Source organism: Excalfactoria chinensis, chromosome 2, assembly GCF_039878825.1.
Source record: "Excalfactoria chinensis isolate bCotChi1 chromosome 2, bCotChi1.hap2, whole genome shotgun sequence".
Taxonomy (NCBI): domain Eukaryota; kingdom Metazoa; phylum Chordata; class Aves; order Galliformes; family Phasianidae; genus Excalfactoria; species Excalfactoria chinensis.
The window spans coordinates 82,263,338-82,280,790 of NC_092826.1; the positions used below are offsets into that span (position 1 = coordinate 82,263,338).

The 17,453-nt window shown below is 43.4% G+C and overlaps 1 protein-coding gene across 4 annotated transcripts in view; it reads left to right on the plus strand.

Annotated features, from left to right (window-relative positions):
• Positions 1-17,453, plus strand: part of HIVEP1 (HIVEP zinc finger 1) — a 116,125-nt gene that overhangs the window by 34,787 nt on the left and 63,885 nt on the right. The window contains exon 1 of one of the 4 annotated variants that reach the window (XM_072328685.1): positions 330-609. The exons of the other annotated variants lie outside the window; for them this stretch is intronic. Coding sequence (XP_072184786.1) covers positions 570-609 — 40 coding nt within the window. The 5' untranslated portion in view covers positions 330-569. Of the gene's footprint in view, positions 1-329; positions 610-17,453 lie in introns of those variants that run through there. 4 annotated transcript variants of the gene reach the window in all.

Below are 17,453 nucleotides of genomic sequence, written 5' to 3' on the forward strand. Positions count from 1 at the left end.
TTAAGTGTTTTCCTGAAGGAAGACCTAAGTCTCCTGGCAAGCTCTGTGTTACGGCTGTGTGCACCTTCCTCGTAAATCCCGCTACCCGCGGCACACTGCCCTCCCTCTCATCTCCTGAGCTATTGCTGAGCAGGTCGATTTTTCCACTCCTTGGCCCGTTCCCGAGGGCTCTAGCGGCAACCTGAGCGGCCCGGGCTGCTCCGGCGGTCGGGCACCGGCCCGGGGCCTCTCGGCGGCGGCGCTTCCTGCGCCCTCCTCTTGCGTAAGAGGCGGGCCCGGCCGCGCCGCACCGCGGTTGCCATGGCGCAGTGGCGGGGGAGGGCCCGGGGATCGCGGCCGGCCCGCGGCCTCCCTGCCGCCTCCGTGGCCGCCGAGCCCGGAGCAGGCGGCGGCCCCGCGGCTTCGGCGGCGTTGGGGACCGCCCTCGGGGAAGGGCGCGTCGGGCCGGGCGGGCGCGTTGAGGAGCGTGCCCGGTTCTGGGAGCCTTACGCTGAGTGCGTAGGCGCTGCGCCGCGAGCCGCACGCCGGCGTCGTGTGCCGGGGTCCCGGGCGGGACGGCTCCACCATGCATGGAGGGCATGACGGAGGGGGACGGCAGCGCCTGCTCCGGTGAGTCCGCTCGGTGCCGCTGGGTGCGTTTCCTCCCGCAGCTGGGGACGGGACAGCTCCCAGCTCGCCCCGGGGCGGGCGGCGGCTCGGCGTGCCCCCGGCCGGGCTGTAACTTGGGAAAAGGGGATGTCTCGTCTGGGAGTGAGTAGAAGTGCTGCGCTGCGGAGCGTTCTCCGGTTAAAAACGTGTGTAAGGAGCGCAAACCCTGCCCTGGTTAATAGCGCCGTTGTGTCGAGCTGCGCTGCCAGAAAACAAACGCGTGTAGGGGGGAAAACCGAAGTGGATTTAACTTGCTGAAGCTGTTTTCCAGCGGAGGGGTGAGAAAGGCGTTAGGATGTGAGAGCGTGCTACTGGGAAATACTCTTGCATTACACCCACGGAGCATTTACTGTACATTAGTTCTAACCCTGTTGTTTTTGTTGTCTGCAATTAATTGAGTAATTTCTTCCGTGACTGAAACTGCGGGTTGAGCGTGTTTCGCTCCGAGACAGCCCTCCAGAGCGGGTGGCTTTGGGCTTATGGCATTAACGAGCTCTTGTGCGCTGCTCTGTGCGCTTTGGGGATGGATTCCTGAAAGGTGTCGGTGGGGGTTAATTCCCTGTTACATAAACAGCCAATAACAGCGTCTGGCTGCGCTGGAGCAGCTCAAAAATAGTTATTAGCTCCTGAGCTATTACTGAGGGAAAAGGCTCCGTTGGTGTGCATGAGTAAAGGCACTTTGCTTGTCACAAACGTTATTTGTAGGAAAAAGACAAAGGCTGTAAGGCAGCTTTAGCAGTCGATTTTACAGCTGGGACAGTATCTGTTTCCCTGCTTGAAGTGGGAGGGGGAAGCAAAGTCCCCACAAAACCGATTTTCAGGAAGTTGAGCGTTGTACAAAAGACATTTCAAAACAGCGTTGTTGTTTCCATTAGCAAAACGTTGCCTGTGTGCTACAGGTGCGTGCATGGGCAGCTGGCAGTGAAGTCAGAGCTTGCAGTGCATCCAGCCGGGTAACGTCGCTCCAAGATATAAGCACACGAGCAGCAGGGTGAAGCCCAGCCTCACATTTATTGCTGCAGTATTATGCAAGAGTTCAGCAGGCTCTGGGCTGAGCAAGGAGAGAAATACGCTGGAAGCTGAAGTGCTGTGGTAGGGAAGCTGGGTGTTTCAGCCCCAGGGATGTGCAGGGGAGTGTGTGTTACTCCTGGTCAGTGCTGTTTGCAGTCTCAAAGCAGGAAGGAGCTAGCTGATGTGGACTGGTGGGTGAAACAGGCCCAGTACCTGTTGAAGAAGCCTGTAGAACCAATGCTGACGTTTACATGCTTTTGGTTGACTGTCGAATAGCATACAGCTGCTCTTTTTGGGTAGTGAAGATACTCCTTAGGGTGCTTGTCTATGAGAAAGCGGCTCTGTGTTTAGTTTAGCGTTTTCATTTCTCTGATGCTCGTTAGTATTGGCAACTACTTTTCAAGAGATGAAGTAACTTTGTAGTTGTTTCAGCTCTAGGGATTTAACACGTTTATTTTAGAAGACAGCATTGCTTCACATCACAGCAGCTATTTATTTAGGCTTGTAAGACAAACATATGCGTTTGCATTAACCTTTCTTTCCCTCGCCTCCCCTGACCCCAAAGCAGTTCAGACCGAAACTGAGTAAGTTAATCGCGGTTACCTTGGCAAAACTAAAAACAAACGAAGATGGATGAAGCTTGAATATTACTTTGGATAGGCTGGGCACACACAGCTGAAGGAATGAATTGCTGCTGTTTTGGCAGCTACCTTTGACAGTGTAGTGTTTCACCAAGTACTTCCTTCCTCGGAGGAAGTGACACTTGCCCTGTCATCTGCTTTCCTCCTGGAGCTTCTCTGAAGCTCCCAGGATTGGCAGAGTCTTCAGCACAGTTGTGTAGATGTGCAAATGTCTGAACTGTGTGGCAGTGACACGTAGCTAGTGTCGGGGATCTTTGTCTTAGTATAGGTATGCTTGTCACAGGGAATTAAGTGTCTGTGCATTACTTACAAACGGCAGATGTTTAGTACAGTCAATATAATTATACGGGAGTTCATGACATTTTAAATTAGGAAGAGTTTTTTCTCCTTTGTCTGTTATGTATTATGATTTGATTATTAATCCCAGCCGTGCTGATGGTGCTGGAGATGACAGATGACAGGACACAGTATGATGTAGAGAGTCAGCTATTAATATCAGCTCATCCGTTCCTGGCTCAGATTATGAAAAGACACTGAGAAGGCGCCTTGCAGTACAACAGTGGGATTTATTTTGAGGGAGAAGCCACAAGAAAACCCAAGCTCAGATATTCCATTAATATATTTGGAGATCTTTTTGTAATATCAAATCTGATGGGTAAGTTCATGAGGCATATTTTACCAAATACGAACTACAAGCTTGCTTTCATCTAGGAAGTGGGTTACTACAGGGAAGCTGAGAAGCAGACTTTCTCTTTCCCAGCATCATTCTGCTAACTGGGCTGGTGGAGGTTGGGCTTTAAAGCAATGCTCCCACTTTTGGTGCGGTCTGGGTGTCCAATTGAGACTCTTTATGGATGTACCATGCTGTTTAGATCTTGATTCTCTGGGTCTTGTGGGTGAATGATCATGAACCAGCTCATGTGGAGCACGGCAGGATTTGATTCCAGTTGAACATGCCTTTATGTATGAGGTCTTTATTGCCACTGTGAGTTAGAATGGCACTTTTTTATTACTTCATAATTAAGTTTTATCTTTAAAGATCACTCTCAAAGAGATTGAAGTAGGCCATAACCACGCCTGGAAGTTATGAGTGTAATCATCAGGAGCTCCTTGAAGTTGAGATGGATGATCGCTGTTTTAATTGGTGTGAGTTTTACTGTTGTAAAAAAACTTGGGAAAATTAGTTAAAGCTCATCACTAGGATTTTGAAGATCCTCAACGATATTAAGATTTTTGATCGTAGAAGTAATTGCTGCAGGTCAGAAGAAGAGAATGTTTTCTAACTATGCTAATTTTTGTGCTGTGCATGCAATAATTAGCTTACATTGTATTTAGGAGACGCACACAGGAGTCAAGTGTTTTTGCAAAAGAGGTTTTGTCAGCTTACTTTGCGTGAGTCTGACTGAAAATAATGTAATAGGGTCTGATTTTTACAATGTCCCTTGCTGAAAATCAAGCTGTTTTAGGAGAACTGTGGTTGCTCACCTTCACTCACCACCAGCTGCTTTGAAAGCCATTGGCTGAACTATTTAGCAAGCGCTGCCAGAGTTTTTAAGGGCAGGAGGAGTTCATGCCCCCACTTTAGATATGACTGCCATACGTGATGGAATAGTAACTACTCAAGCTTCCTTTGAATCATTGTGCGCTAAATGAGAAGATGCTAAGGAGGGCATATAATGGGTTAACTTGAGGGAATGTTTTATGTGAGCTCTTGGCAATAAGGTATCTAAATATCTCTGTGAGACTTTGTCTCTGCAGCAAATGTGTTCCTTAGAAACATCCAATAACTCATCATTACAATAAATCACGGCAGCATGGAAATGTTGTTGCGAACCGAGATGCACGGGAAGGCTGGGGTTGGCGCCAGCACCAAACCCGCCTGATCCAAGGCAAGTTCCTTAACTCTGAGACCAGGATTTTTCCTTCATAAATATTCTCTATGCACCTCCCCAGCCTCATCCTGCATGTTCTCTTCATTTCTCTCACTGAACTGTACGAAAGCAAGCATCCTCTTCCTTGTTCTCCATCTGACAGGGAACACTGTGCTGCTGGTAGGCATATTGCTACCTGTTTTCATTGCTCCATTCCTGGATGCTTTCCAACGCAGCCAAGTCCTTGCTTTCATCTACGCCCTGGGATTCCAGTGGAGCTGTGAAGAAGCAAACCTTTGTGTGAGATTTGGCTGCTTTACAGAGTCGCTTGCCACAGGGGAGTGGAAGTAATAACAAGGGAGTTCCCACAGATGGATGGATATTGTGGGACCGTGCCAGGAAGTTTGGTTTCCTAATAAACCTGTGAGATGAAGTCTTCATTCTATTAAAATCGTTCAGAGCCTTGCAGCTGGCCTGAGCACGGTCTGAATTTCAGCGAAGGAGCACAGTTAACAATTTTCTGATGCTTAGGATTCCCTCTGCTCTGGAGATGCTTCAGTTCTACGCATGGGATCACTGTGGTCCTCTGGTAACATCTTGCTGGAGGAGCAGTGTCTAGAAGTGAGTGAGGGGTGGGATATCAGCTTCACCTCATTTATTCCTTTCAGCATAGAGTTACCTGCATACAAGCGTATGGAATGTGTACAAATATCAAAGAAAAAGCTCAGAATTTCAGCATCTTTCATCAAGTTTGTAGGTTTGCAATGCATATGGTGCTGTTTGTGCAAAAAGCAAAACGTAGCCCTACTAAACCACTTAAAACCTGAGCGTTTCTAGAATGAATCCTCTGAACATCGGTATATCTGTTAATTGAACTGAACGAACAATAGATGTTAAATCCACTCTTGTTAAGTGTGTGCCAAACTTTTCCTTGTGGGTACATCAGGTGACTGAAGTAATAGATGTGGAATCTATTTCTAATCCGCACTTAAAATACACTGAGATTATGTTCACAGACCATTGACAACATTTCCTTTAGAAACATGTTTTTGTTATTCTTTACAACTTTGGTGATTTTAATTTTCACGTTAAAAAGAAAACAACTTGCCGTGCTTCTGCAGTTTGTGGTAGAAGTAAGTATTAATGCATGCAGAGTACTAAATTGTTATCAACTTTAAACACTTGGACTCGAATTTCAGTTCTTGAAGTTCGCATGGCTGTTCTTCAAGTAAGTTAATCAAACAATACAGAGCTTTGGATGACGCATTTTTTTCCTTCTTCAGTTGGGAAATGATGAAACTGTTGTGGATAAAGTGCTTCATAATGCAGAACTTGCAGAAGCCCATACAGTCCACAAGCAGTTTAGATTTCGGTAGCATGTTTTCTGACAGAAAGTGTTTCTAGGTAGATTTCCTCAAAGCAGCATCTTCCTATCAGCATAACAGCCTACAGTATTCCTGGGGAAGCAGGACATCAGCCTGGCCTATGCCATTTCCTGTGCTGTAGAAAATTGGTCAGCTCTGCAGTGCTAACCGTGCCCTCTGGTAATATCAGTATAGGAGAAATAGCCAGTAGATCACTAAATAGAATTTAAATTCATTTAGGGTTTTGAAACACCATAATCCTGTAATGAGTATTGACTCCTGTGTTCATAATGCTCAGTTACAGGATGTGCATGTACCTTAACAGTGCGCTTACCAACCATGACGTGTTTCAATTTATTTTGCTATCATTTTATGGATATGCGTTACTTGATTTAGGGATAATTCTGGGGACAATGTGCCATATAATGCATTTTACTCTCCAGTACTAAGATATCAATCTGATCTTTTTGAAAACGAGTTCTTACAAAGGAATCTTAGAGGGCAGTGTATGGTTTGATGTGCCTCATCTATTTCTTGTTACACGGGATTTGTGGTACAATATTTAAAGCTCCTTTGATAATACAGAGCAGAAATTCTTATTGGCATCTACGGGGTATTCCCAAAATGTGTTTATTAGTGCATTTTACTGCAGCCTTCTGGGTTTTTCTGGCATTAAGCTTTACCGTTGGACCATTTGGTTTCAAGTTTTACTTTTACAATGTAAATCAGACATGATATATTTATAAAGCAACATTTTCTAAATGTAATGTGGGCAGCCATCTCAGATCTGAACAGGAAATAATATACTGCCAATAAATTTTTTGTTTTCTTTGCCTGAGTCTTGTTAAATGGTGCAATAAAGAGTTATAGTTTCCCATTGTGTGTCTTCAGCCGTCAGTAATATAACAAGGATCTAATGAGTTACTTAAATTTTATTTATTTATTTTATTTTATTTTTTGCTGTAGATCTTGAGCTCCACAGCATTGAAGAGAAACACAGCACGTTCATTTTTAGTGTATATCTCTTGGTCACCTGGATCAAAACATGAACAGCTTTTGGAAGGCCGCGTCTTTAAATCCTGATGACTTCATATTTATTCCCCTTCCTGTCTGTTTTCCCTCAGACAACTGAATGTTTTTCTTCCACTTGAAGTGATGCCAAAGATGAAATAGATATTTGTCAATGTCTCTTCAACCTGCTGGTCCCACTGGTGTCTCGGAGGCCAAGAGGAGCCCTGCAGCAGTCATAGCTGCAGTTGGTGATGGACGGCATGTCACAGGGCTGGGAAGTAGGAAGAAGGTAGACATAATTAAAGTATCAGGATGTGCTTTGCTGCCAATCCCTGAGCAGTCAGTTATGCTTGCGTTTAGCCTGTGTGGAAACCTCCTAGTTTCATTTTCTCCTCTACCAGTCTGTATGCTCTTATACAGTCTGGTGGCTGCTCTTGAGTCGTTGTGGAAGTGAAGTTGTTCTTATAGAATTCCTTCTGCTGCAGAATGTGGAATAGGCGAGGAGTACTACAAGAGACAGGGATGTACTGTGTCTTACTTTCTCCCCATGCAGTGCTGTACTGTGTCAGACCTGTTGGCTGTGACAGCTTAGAGATGAAGTCAGGAAACCTTAAATACTTTCAAATATAGGATGTTTATAAGATTTGCCTTTGCGTAAGATGACTAAAAATAGTGTTCTGGATGGAAGAATGAATAGTACTTCAGCCACGATGATTTTGTCATGGTACTTAAGACCTTAAGGATGGTTTTCAGGATTCTGGAATGCTTATGAAATACAGTTATTATTTTTAAGGCTATATTTAATTTAACCTTCTTGGGAGAAGAAGGGCTGACTTGTTTTTCCCTCCCCCTTTTGTAGTGTCTGGTGCCGTGCTCAATAAGCAAGGTCTTGATGCTTAGTTAGCAAGCTGTGCTACTAATAGTAATTCCCATTTGTAGTCTCCAGACCTGTTCCATTATAATCATGCATCAGCATTGGGGTGATTTGGGTTCCTTCATACTTTTAAATACTCAGGTCACCACCTCCCATTTCTACTTAAAAATGGTCAAAGATCTGTTAGATGTTACCATGCAGAGATCTGTTGATGTTGGATGTGATGTGTATCTTCACTGAGTGTGCTGTGTCTTTTCTTGAACATCTACCCAAATTGAAGATTTCCATAGTTTTTGCATGGCCTTCGGCTGAAAACCAGTTCAGAAGGGAAAATGTACTTTAAGGAAGCTGTGGGGAACTATACATCCTTGTAGGAAGACTCTTGTGGCCTGTGTATAGGTGCCTCACTGGTTTGGCTTCGTTGATGACTATTTAAATGCAGGGTGCAATCTTCTGTCTTACTACTCCCCAACACAGTGTCCCATTGGCTTTTCATGGTCAAATACTCCTGTAATTGTTGGTATCCTGCCCTTCGCCACTTTCTTGTGTAAAATGAGTTAAGGGCTTTCATTTAAAATGGGATAGGTCAGAAAGCTGGTGCGGTTTTCTTCTCTGTGAAATGGCAGCCAGGGCATTTGTTTTGGGTGGTGAGGCTTGCTGGCATGGCTCACTGTCTTTTATGGCTTACAGATGAATGTTCCATCGAAACTTGATGACCTGCTGTAGGAGGAAGAAGGTGCAGGGGTGAAAATGGAGGAGATTGCTGTGAATGTCAAGGTCTCTTGCAAGCCTGGAGCTTGGCCTGCACTCCTATACACACAGAGAGGAGCACTGCCAATAAGCTAATTTACACATTTCTGGGGGGGTCTTGGTTACAGCACATTAGAACCCTCCTGTAATGTTGCTTACAGACCTATGTTTGAAAAGAAGTTCCAACTGGAAGCAAACCATATATATAAATATATATATTTTAAATTTAAAACATTAAAAAAAAAGGAAAAAAAAGTGCCTTGGAGTGCTTTGGGTGTGTTGGGTAATTGTGTACTCAAGAAATGAAGTTACATAAGTGAAGACACTCCTGTAACCCTCGCCTGGCAGGAAGATGCAGCAGAAAACGCACTCATTGCCAGAGAACTCTGGTAGGTTGGAAAATGGGGAAGTTCCAGCGCTCGTGTTGCGTTTCGTCAGAGAGAGCTGTTGTCTTTGGCATCTCTGCTTGGTTTTGGAGGAGTCCCGGGTTTTAGCCTGGGGAGCTGCTCCTTCTTGCTGGAGTTGCGAGTCTGTCTCCTTCCCCATCACAGAAGGGGAGAGGCGGGCATTTTCCACAGCTCAGCACCAGTCTCCTGCTGCCAGGACCTAGGTAAGGTCTTTCCGGAGGCAGGGTGGTAGTTGGAAATGGAATTCTGGGCAGCAGCTCTGGCTGCCTTCCCAGTGATGCCTGGGGAGGAGAAGGGAAAGATGAGGATGGGTTTAGGGGCAGTGCCTGGGACAGCACGATGTGTCAGTTCCCAGGGCAGAAAGGAAGACCCACACAAATTCTAAGTAGAGGACAAGCAGTTCTACACTCTTACCTGTGCAGTTTAGAGAAGCTTTGAAAGAAGAAAGAGTTTGGGGCAAAAAAGATATATTTATATATATATATATATGTTTTCCAGGCTATGCTACATTAACAAGTATGAATATTTTCAGTTATCATGGTTTGTGAAACATATGAACAGAGCCTAACTGTTTGCTTATGTTGCTCGTGGTACATATGGCAGATTTAAATGAATATGGAACTGTTTCATGTGTTTCTTATATTTATTTCGAATGTAATTTGCTTTGACTGTGGAAACACTTCACGAGTTAAGTTTGGGATGTGGAGCGGAACAGCAAAGATATTTAATACTTTGCTTAATTTAGAAAAATGACCTTTCAGAGAAAAACACTGTGCTTGTCAGAAATACACTGATGAATTATTTTCCTATGATGCCAGTGGGTTAGCTGACTTTTGAGAACAACCTTGTAGATAATGAGTCTTATTTTTATCTCAGATCTGTCTGATTGTAGTGCCTCTCACAGATCAAGTCACTTTATGGCTATAAATACAGAGCAAGATTTGGAAGCAAAAAAAACCCAACCAACCCAAAGAAAACCCAACAACAGACCATCTAGAACCCACTGGATGGAGGGAATTTGAAACAATAAGGCCAATTCCCCATTGCACTCATCCATTCCAGTTCCTCCAAATCACCCTTGCAATGCTATTTGGAAATTGAGTACTCTTCCTCTGCTTTTAAATGGCCTCAATAAAAACTATGTTATATCTGTATTGTTTCCACAGATGAAGGCAATGACTTTCAATCTGTAAAGACCTGTAAAAAATTTTAAAGAAAGTTCAGAACTTGTAGATTTCTGACTGCTTTAATTGATTTACATTTGCTAGTTGGTCTTACTCAGTAAGAAGCCAGCAGCTTCAGTGTCTTTATTTGTGCAAACAAAGTGAGAGATTCAGCTTTTGATTAAAACAAACAAACTTGCAGCTTTCTGGTCCACAGGAACTATTTTCTTACCATTAATTCAGCGTCATGAAAAATGTGTGCATTCCTACACGTATACAGAGGGAGAAATGGCAGTTTCATTTGCAAGCTGCTGAGCTTTGTTTTGCTTTTAGTTTTAGTTTGAGTCAGGACAGTCTCCAGAATGTTCACATAGCTGAGACTCCTAAGTCAGGGAACAAGCAAACATATGTTGCATCATTTACTGTATATTGGTGTTCGGAAGCGCCGTTGTGCCAGAACATGTTACTGTTGGTTTGCCTGGTGAGGTCCCTTGAGCTCTGCTTACATGAGCAGGGCTAGGTGGCAGAATATGGGTTTGCTTTCCCTCTAAGCCATCTGCTGCCCACGGGGCTCCCTGCAGAATGCAGGAGCTGGCTCGGCACGGACTCCTAACTTTGCTACAGCAAACTTACAGTAAATCTGCAGTGACCTCTTTTTGGGTGGTAGTTTCTCAGAATAGCTTTAGTTGTTGTTGGAATGGTGGCAAGTCTAAACTGTATTGCACGCATGTAATGTTATTTCATCTGAAGCAAAACAAAGGATTTCAGTGTCTAAGGCAGCCAGAATCTTTTTTAACTCTTTCCTTGTTTCTTCAAAGCCAAACCGGACTGATTTATCCCTATCCTAACAATGAGTTAAGCAAAGTGTTTCGGAGGGAGAATGGCAAGTGTTTCAGTGGGCAGCTTTACAGTAAAGAAACAGCTGTAGACCCACGAGTGTTTTGTTTTCTGTTTTGCTGTGGCTGTTTTTCAGCTTTCCATGCCATGCAATTAGTAGCTGGTTGGTGTTCTGAAAATCACATTTGATCTCTGTCAGGAACACTGTCTGTTTTGCCTTTACCAATGTCTGTTGTTATTAATAGGAGCATTGAGATTCTCCCGTACATACCTTCAGTATTGTGTGACAAAAGCCCAAGAGCCTATACCTTGTTGTGTTTAAAAGGATTTCTTTTCAATGTCAGCAGACAGAATCGATCAATGAATTCATTTGTGGTGGGAAAGCTACGTCTAAAACACATATATTATAAATATCTGCCTGATAGCAGGGAGGAAATGAGAGTTGAGATAAATTGGTTAAACAAAGCCTGTGGGAAGTTCAGCTGCTAAGGCTTACATCTTGATATTACAAATAAGATTTATGAGTTTTCGATTTGGTCTTTTTTTCCAGTAGTGCTCAGCTTGACCTTCCCTAAGACATTTATTATTTTAGATACTTGTCTTAAGTCAAATATTTTCCACCTCTCTGTAAATTAAACTGCTGTGATCTTTTGGACTTTTCTCATACAGACTCTTCAGCGGTCTCCTCAGTAATTTTATTGCCCTTTGAACTTTTCCTCTTTCTGGTACTTTCCTTTCAAGATGAGGCAATCAGCATAGAACAAGGTCCTTTCTTACAGCACTGCAGTAGTTGGATTATTGTTATTGCCTGTATTTTTTCCTAATATACCCCCAAAATTAATAAAAACAAGCAAAAACAACAAGACAAGTGAACCTCTTGCATTAAATGACTGTTTTCAGAGAGTTGGCAAGAACTGCAGGTCAATTTTTCAGTGCCGTACACCAACAGGTTATAAATTAATTATGTGAGTAGTTGAAACAGATAAGGGATTTGATATCTTCATTTCCTTCTCTATTTCAGTGCTTTCATCTTTTATTTTTTTTTCTTCTTTTTATTTATTTATTTTTTTTAATATCCCTTAGCATAATTTTAAGGCAGCCTTCTGGATAAAAGCATTTTTCTGTAATTCACATTTTGGGCTTCTAATGTGCTGGTTGGTTTGCATTGCTCATGCTGTCTTATAAGGAGGTGACTCCTGTGGTGTCATGTAATAGACTGTATTTAAATGGTGGATTAAGTTAGATGCTTAAACTGTTTGCATACTGAGAACTGTATTCTGTTAATAATTTGAAAATTGTATCTATTTTTCCCTATTTCAGTCTTGCTTTTTGGAGGTTTTCTAATGAGTGTAGTTGGGTTTACCTCTGCTTTTGTGCTACGTTTGGAGCAACGGTATAGAATCATTTACCATAACATGTAAGCTAATGAAATTGCAGTCGCCAAAGTCTTCAAAATCATCTGCTTAGGAGAGTGTGAAGGTGTAAATTTTATCCAGCTGGTAATTAGTAATTAAGGTCAGATTCTGTTATCTTGAGTTGATAATGAATACCTGCTAAGTATTTAATTTGAATAAAACTTAATTTCGGGAAGTTCTTGAGTAGAAAAGTTTAAACAGTCAGAGTTTAGCATAGCTGGAAGCGATTACTAAGTGGGACAACCCAGGTGAAAACTAAGATATTTGAACAGTTGAACTATAAACTGACCTGAGTTGGAGGTACTGTTATTTTTTGGTTTGGTTATTTTTGGAGGAAAGGTGTTAGATAATTAAAATTCATTCTGTAGCACGAGGCCAGAAGCAGAATACCTGCCTACCTATGAAACTGGTTATCTTGAATCATATAATAAGCAGTTAAGTTTGGCTTGTGATTATGTATGTATGTAACTACAGAAAATGAGAAGCTGGACAGAAAAAGTGCCAAAGGTGTGAAATCTTCAGGGCATCCATTGTGAGAGTGTATCTTCAGGTTAACTTCTGCTTACCAGTAAAATAGTATCTAATGGTTATTTCCAAGGGAAATCACGTGGTTATTTTCTGTATCTTTTCCTAAGCAGGGACCTAAAACTATAAGCTGATCTATGATTTTCTTAGGAGGAGGCAAAAATTGTAATTTCTGCTGTGTAGACTACACTTATCAGTTTTGTACTTCAGCCTCTTTTCCTGCTTTTGTTCTTTCTCCTTTTCCCTCACCCATTCCAATGCAGAGCAAAGTGTTTGCCCTGCTGTTTTAAGAAAACATAAAAAGGAACCAAGGTCCCTCCTGTGTGTAACACGTTGGAAACAGCAGAAGGCTCTGGCCTACTGCAGTGTGTGGTGGATTTACAGGAGCAGATTTGGAGAAGATACAGGTGTTACGGAGAAGATTATTTGGAGACAACTAATTATTAGGGAAGCAGGACTTGGTCCTTGGCAGGTGATTATTATTGATGAGTTCAAAAAATCCAAGAGAGAATAACAGCCATACTGTAGGGTATGGCATCTACTGTGAGATCTGCCATCGACCAGCTGCATGTGTCAGTGGAAAGTGAAGTCTAGGTTTGGTTGAAACGGCATGCCCTGGCAATCCAAGGGGACAGCCATGCCCTGGGGTGCATCAGGCCCAGCGCTGCCGCTGGGTGAGGGAAGGGGTTGCCTGAGTCACTCTTACTAACGAGCAGCTCCAGGTCAGGGAGCCTTGATGAGCCAGTTGCTTATTGGCAAGTGTGATTCTCCTTGGAGAAATTAAAAAGCACAGCGTTGTCTGGTTGGCCTTCCTCTCTCACCCTTCAGTTCTTCATGTTATTTTCAGTTCCGATGTTATTTTTCTTCCTATTTACAAAGCAGAATTTTTGTCTCCGCTGCCCTTCCTCTGGCTGGAAATGTGAAATGTTTGAGCAGACATTCATTTTATCCAAGCTGTTTAAAAGAAATCTTAAAAAAATGAGAAATGTAGTGCTGTAAATAGGTAATAAGTCTTGTATTTAAGCCTGAAATTAACACATTAGGATAGATATGGGAAGAAGGCCGTTTAAAAGCCTAATAGTATTTTGCATTTGAGCCTGTTTCTTAAGTGATTAATTTTAGTGCTACCAAGGAAATGGCTGAACGGGCATATTAAAAACAAACCCATAAAGTAGTTCCAGGCCATTATACTAGCTCTGAATTTTCATTTAGTCAAGTAGTGTGTTCTAATTCCTTTTCCCACTCACCATGTTTTTTTAGAAGTCATCGTTCCAAAACCAAAAATACTAATTCTTACCATAAATGAGTTAATAAAGTTGGGTGCGAGTCTTTCTACTTCGTTGTGGCGCAGGGTTTACGTGGGTAAAATCTTCTTGCTGGAGGACAAAGCTCTCAAGGACATGCATCCCTGGCCACACACTTTGGCACAGGGCTCATCGAACGATCTCCCTGCAGGCTTTGTTGTTCGCTTCCCGATGCGACTTGGAGTTGGGTGTGTGGCAGCTTGCTATGGCTTCCTGCCACTCACCGCCCCCTCATCTTCAACCAGACAACGCAAAACGGAGCGTGAATTCTAAATAAGAAAGGGGAAAAAAACACATGGGGTGGTGTTCGGATTGCTGAGTGCCATCAGTCTGTGGGCGTCTGAGAAGCAGCTAGTTAATTACCTTTCCAAACTCGCAAGTAGATAAAGAAAATTCCAGCAGAGTACCTGGGAAAGGAGTAAGCTTTTGTTTCCGTTCACGTTTTTCTTGTTTTGTAAGGAAATCATAGTAGTTTGTTGTTCCATGCGAGCAGGAAGTGTGCTTTGCATGGGATGATGTATAGAATGGTGAAGGAGGTAAACGATGCAAGTAGTTCTGTAGAGTTTTATCTGTGTTTTTCAAGAGACCTCTGTTTGAAATAGCACATTAAAGATGTACTCAAATAACTATAACGTATATGACTACATTTTCCCTTCCTTTACTAAGTAAAACCTAGTTTTTTGTTGGTTTTTGTATTAAAGAAATAAATAGATTAATGAACTAAATTTGCAGTGTCAGTGTTCCAGAATGTTTTTTTGCCCGAGTGCTTGTTTGTTGTTCAGGGATATCTTTGAGATCATCAATGAAGGAATGCTGAGAAGATTCCTCAGCCTACTTCCTTTTTCTCCTTGGGGAGGGAAGGAGGGCAAACAGTTTTTGGTTTTCTTCAGATTTGGTCCTGATTAGAAATGAGGCTATAGAGGATTTTCTTTTATATACATATATATAAATATGCAATACCAACAATGCCTTCTAAAGCCCCACAGACAAAGGCACCTCCATGTTGTGGTGAAGGACCTGTTGCCATCTGGTGCGGGCACTCTGCAAGACCAGCGTACAGTTTCTGCTTTCATTGGTAACTGATGGCTTTGTAACTTTAGAACTCATTCCTAAAAGCTCTTTTGAAGGTAGTGAAACAAAAAGCTGCAGCACTGCTTGTAGTTTCAGATCATCCTGGTTTGCTGGGTGCATATTGGTGAATGTACGGACTAATCCTTTCTTAATTCCTTTCTGCTTTGAATCAGGCCGCGCCGAACTCCTCCCTGATATGTCTGATTTCCTCTGTGCCTGTCTGCTAAATTGCCCCTTTCTTCTCAGAGTAGCAGCTTGGGAAGTATCTGGTAGAGTTGCACAATTTAAGCCAATCTGCCCACGACTTTCCTGCTGATTTTAATTTTCTCCGATTAATTCCCTCATCTTTCCCCTACCTGTGTTGTACTTTTCCCCTGGGAGCCGTTTTGCCCCTAGAAATGCATTGCCAGACAGCACTGGAGGACACTGTAGGCTGTGCTGCTGCTCCTCACATCCTCCTTGCAGGTCTGCAGGAATTCTCATGCCCAGACTTCCATATTGCCCCTAGCTCTTTGTTGTCTGTGTTCCTAAACCCAGGCTGCTCACACGGTATTCCTGAAGAGGCTGTCACTTTTTCATGCTCAGAATTCCCATCTGCGATGTAACTGTTTACCCGGAGAAGCAAATGTGTATGTCAGGGTTGTTTGCAAGTCCCTTCAAATGACTGATCCCACTTCCATGGCTGGAGCACCCAGCTGACATGAACATCGCATCAAGCTGTTGTGCCTCTGCTTAAGTGTTGTGTTTCAGGTGCTCCTGGTCCTACATCACCTTGTAGCCTCAACAGTTTTACAAAGTATTTTGCTTTCTGTCACTCCAGTATCTGTTCACTGTTTTTCTAGAAAGCGGCATCCCATCACACTTAATTCAGCATATTAAAGGCAAGGGAAGTGGAAAAAAATAAAACCAGATCACTTTAGAAAGACAAACTTGAAAAGTCCATAGGAAAAGATCAGTGTAAGACACCGATTGTGAGTTTTTGGTGGTTGGGGTTGTTTTGTTTTCAGCAGTAAGACCCACCGATGCCATTCTGAGTGTCATATGATAGAGTTTATTCGCACGCTCCAGCAGGCAACCTGTTAAATCCTCGGAAAAAGAAGCAATCAAAAAATGAGATGCATTAGTTTGAATAATGGAAAGCTTTAAATTTGCATTTGGTATTTAGTTTACTAAAGAGGGATTGAATTTGAAGATTAATGTGATAAAAGTGATTCTGTAGTAGTGTTCAAAGTGGATTTACTGAACAGCATAGGATTTAAAAATGAGCTACTTTTTGGAGAAGCAAGTATTGACATGTTGAGTTCCAATCAGTGTAGAGGTCAGGCAGGAAAAAATAAAGGTGGAGCAGAAACAACTGAACATTCAAAAGGACACTAGACTGTGTTAGGGTTGGCCCAGTTATAAGGCCAATTAATGCAGATGCTGTGGTGCTAGTAAGAGCTGATGAGAGTGTTCTGTGTGTGGCTGGGGATGAGGGGACAAGGGACAATGGAAAGAGCCATAGAATCTGGTATCCTGGGCTCCATCAGGAGAGAGTGGCCAGCAGGGATAGGGAGGTGCTCTCTCTGCTCTTGTGAGGCCCCATCTGGAATACTGTGTCCAGGTATGGAGCCCTCAGTACAAGAAAGACACGGAGCTGTTGGAGAGGGTCCAGAGGAGGGTCTCGAGGATGATCAAGGGACTGGAGCACCTGCCCTATGAGGACAGGCTGAGGGAGCTGGGCTTGTTCAGCCTGGAGAAAGAAGGCTGCGGGGTGACCTCACTGCAGCCTTTCAGTACCTGAAGGGAACCTATAATCAGGGGGGGTGTATACTCTTTGAAAGGGCCAATAATAGTAAGATAAGGGGAAATGGTTTTAAGTTGAGAGAGGGAAGATTTAGGTTGGATGTTAGGGGGAAGTTCTTTCTACTAGGAGAGTGGTGAGGTCCTGGAACAGGCTGCCCAAGGACGTTGTGGATGCCCCGTCCTTGGAGGTGTTCAAGGCCAGGTTGGACGGGGCCCTGGGCAACCTGATCTAATAAACATGGAAGTTTGGTGGCTCTACCAGGCAGGGGGGTTGGAGCTCCATGATCCTTGAGGTCCCTTCCAACCCAGGTCATTCTGTGATTCTGTAATCTTTGGAGTTGAAGAGGATCTAAAAGGTCATTTAGTCCAACTCCCCTGCAGTGTATGGGGACATCCACAGCACATCAGGTTGCTCAGAGTCCTGTCCATCCTGACCTTGAATGTCTCCTAGGATGGGGCATCCACCACCCCTCTGGGCAGCCTGTTCCAGTGCCTCACTACCCTTATGGTAAAAAGTTTTTATGTCCAATTGGCGTAGCATATCCTGCTCAGGAGTCCTTCCCCTTCCTTTCTTACAGCCCCCCTCTAGATACTGAAAGGCTGCTCTCAGATTTCCCCAGACCCTTCTCTTTTCCAGGCTGAACAGCCCCAGCTCTCTCAGCTTGTCCTCCCAGGGGTGATGTTCCATCCCCAGGATCATTTTTGTGGGCTTTCTATACTGAGGACTCCACATTTGGATGCAGTACTCCAGGTGAGGTCTCACCAGTGCAGAGTGG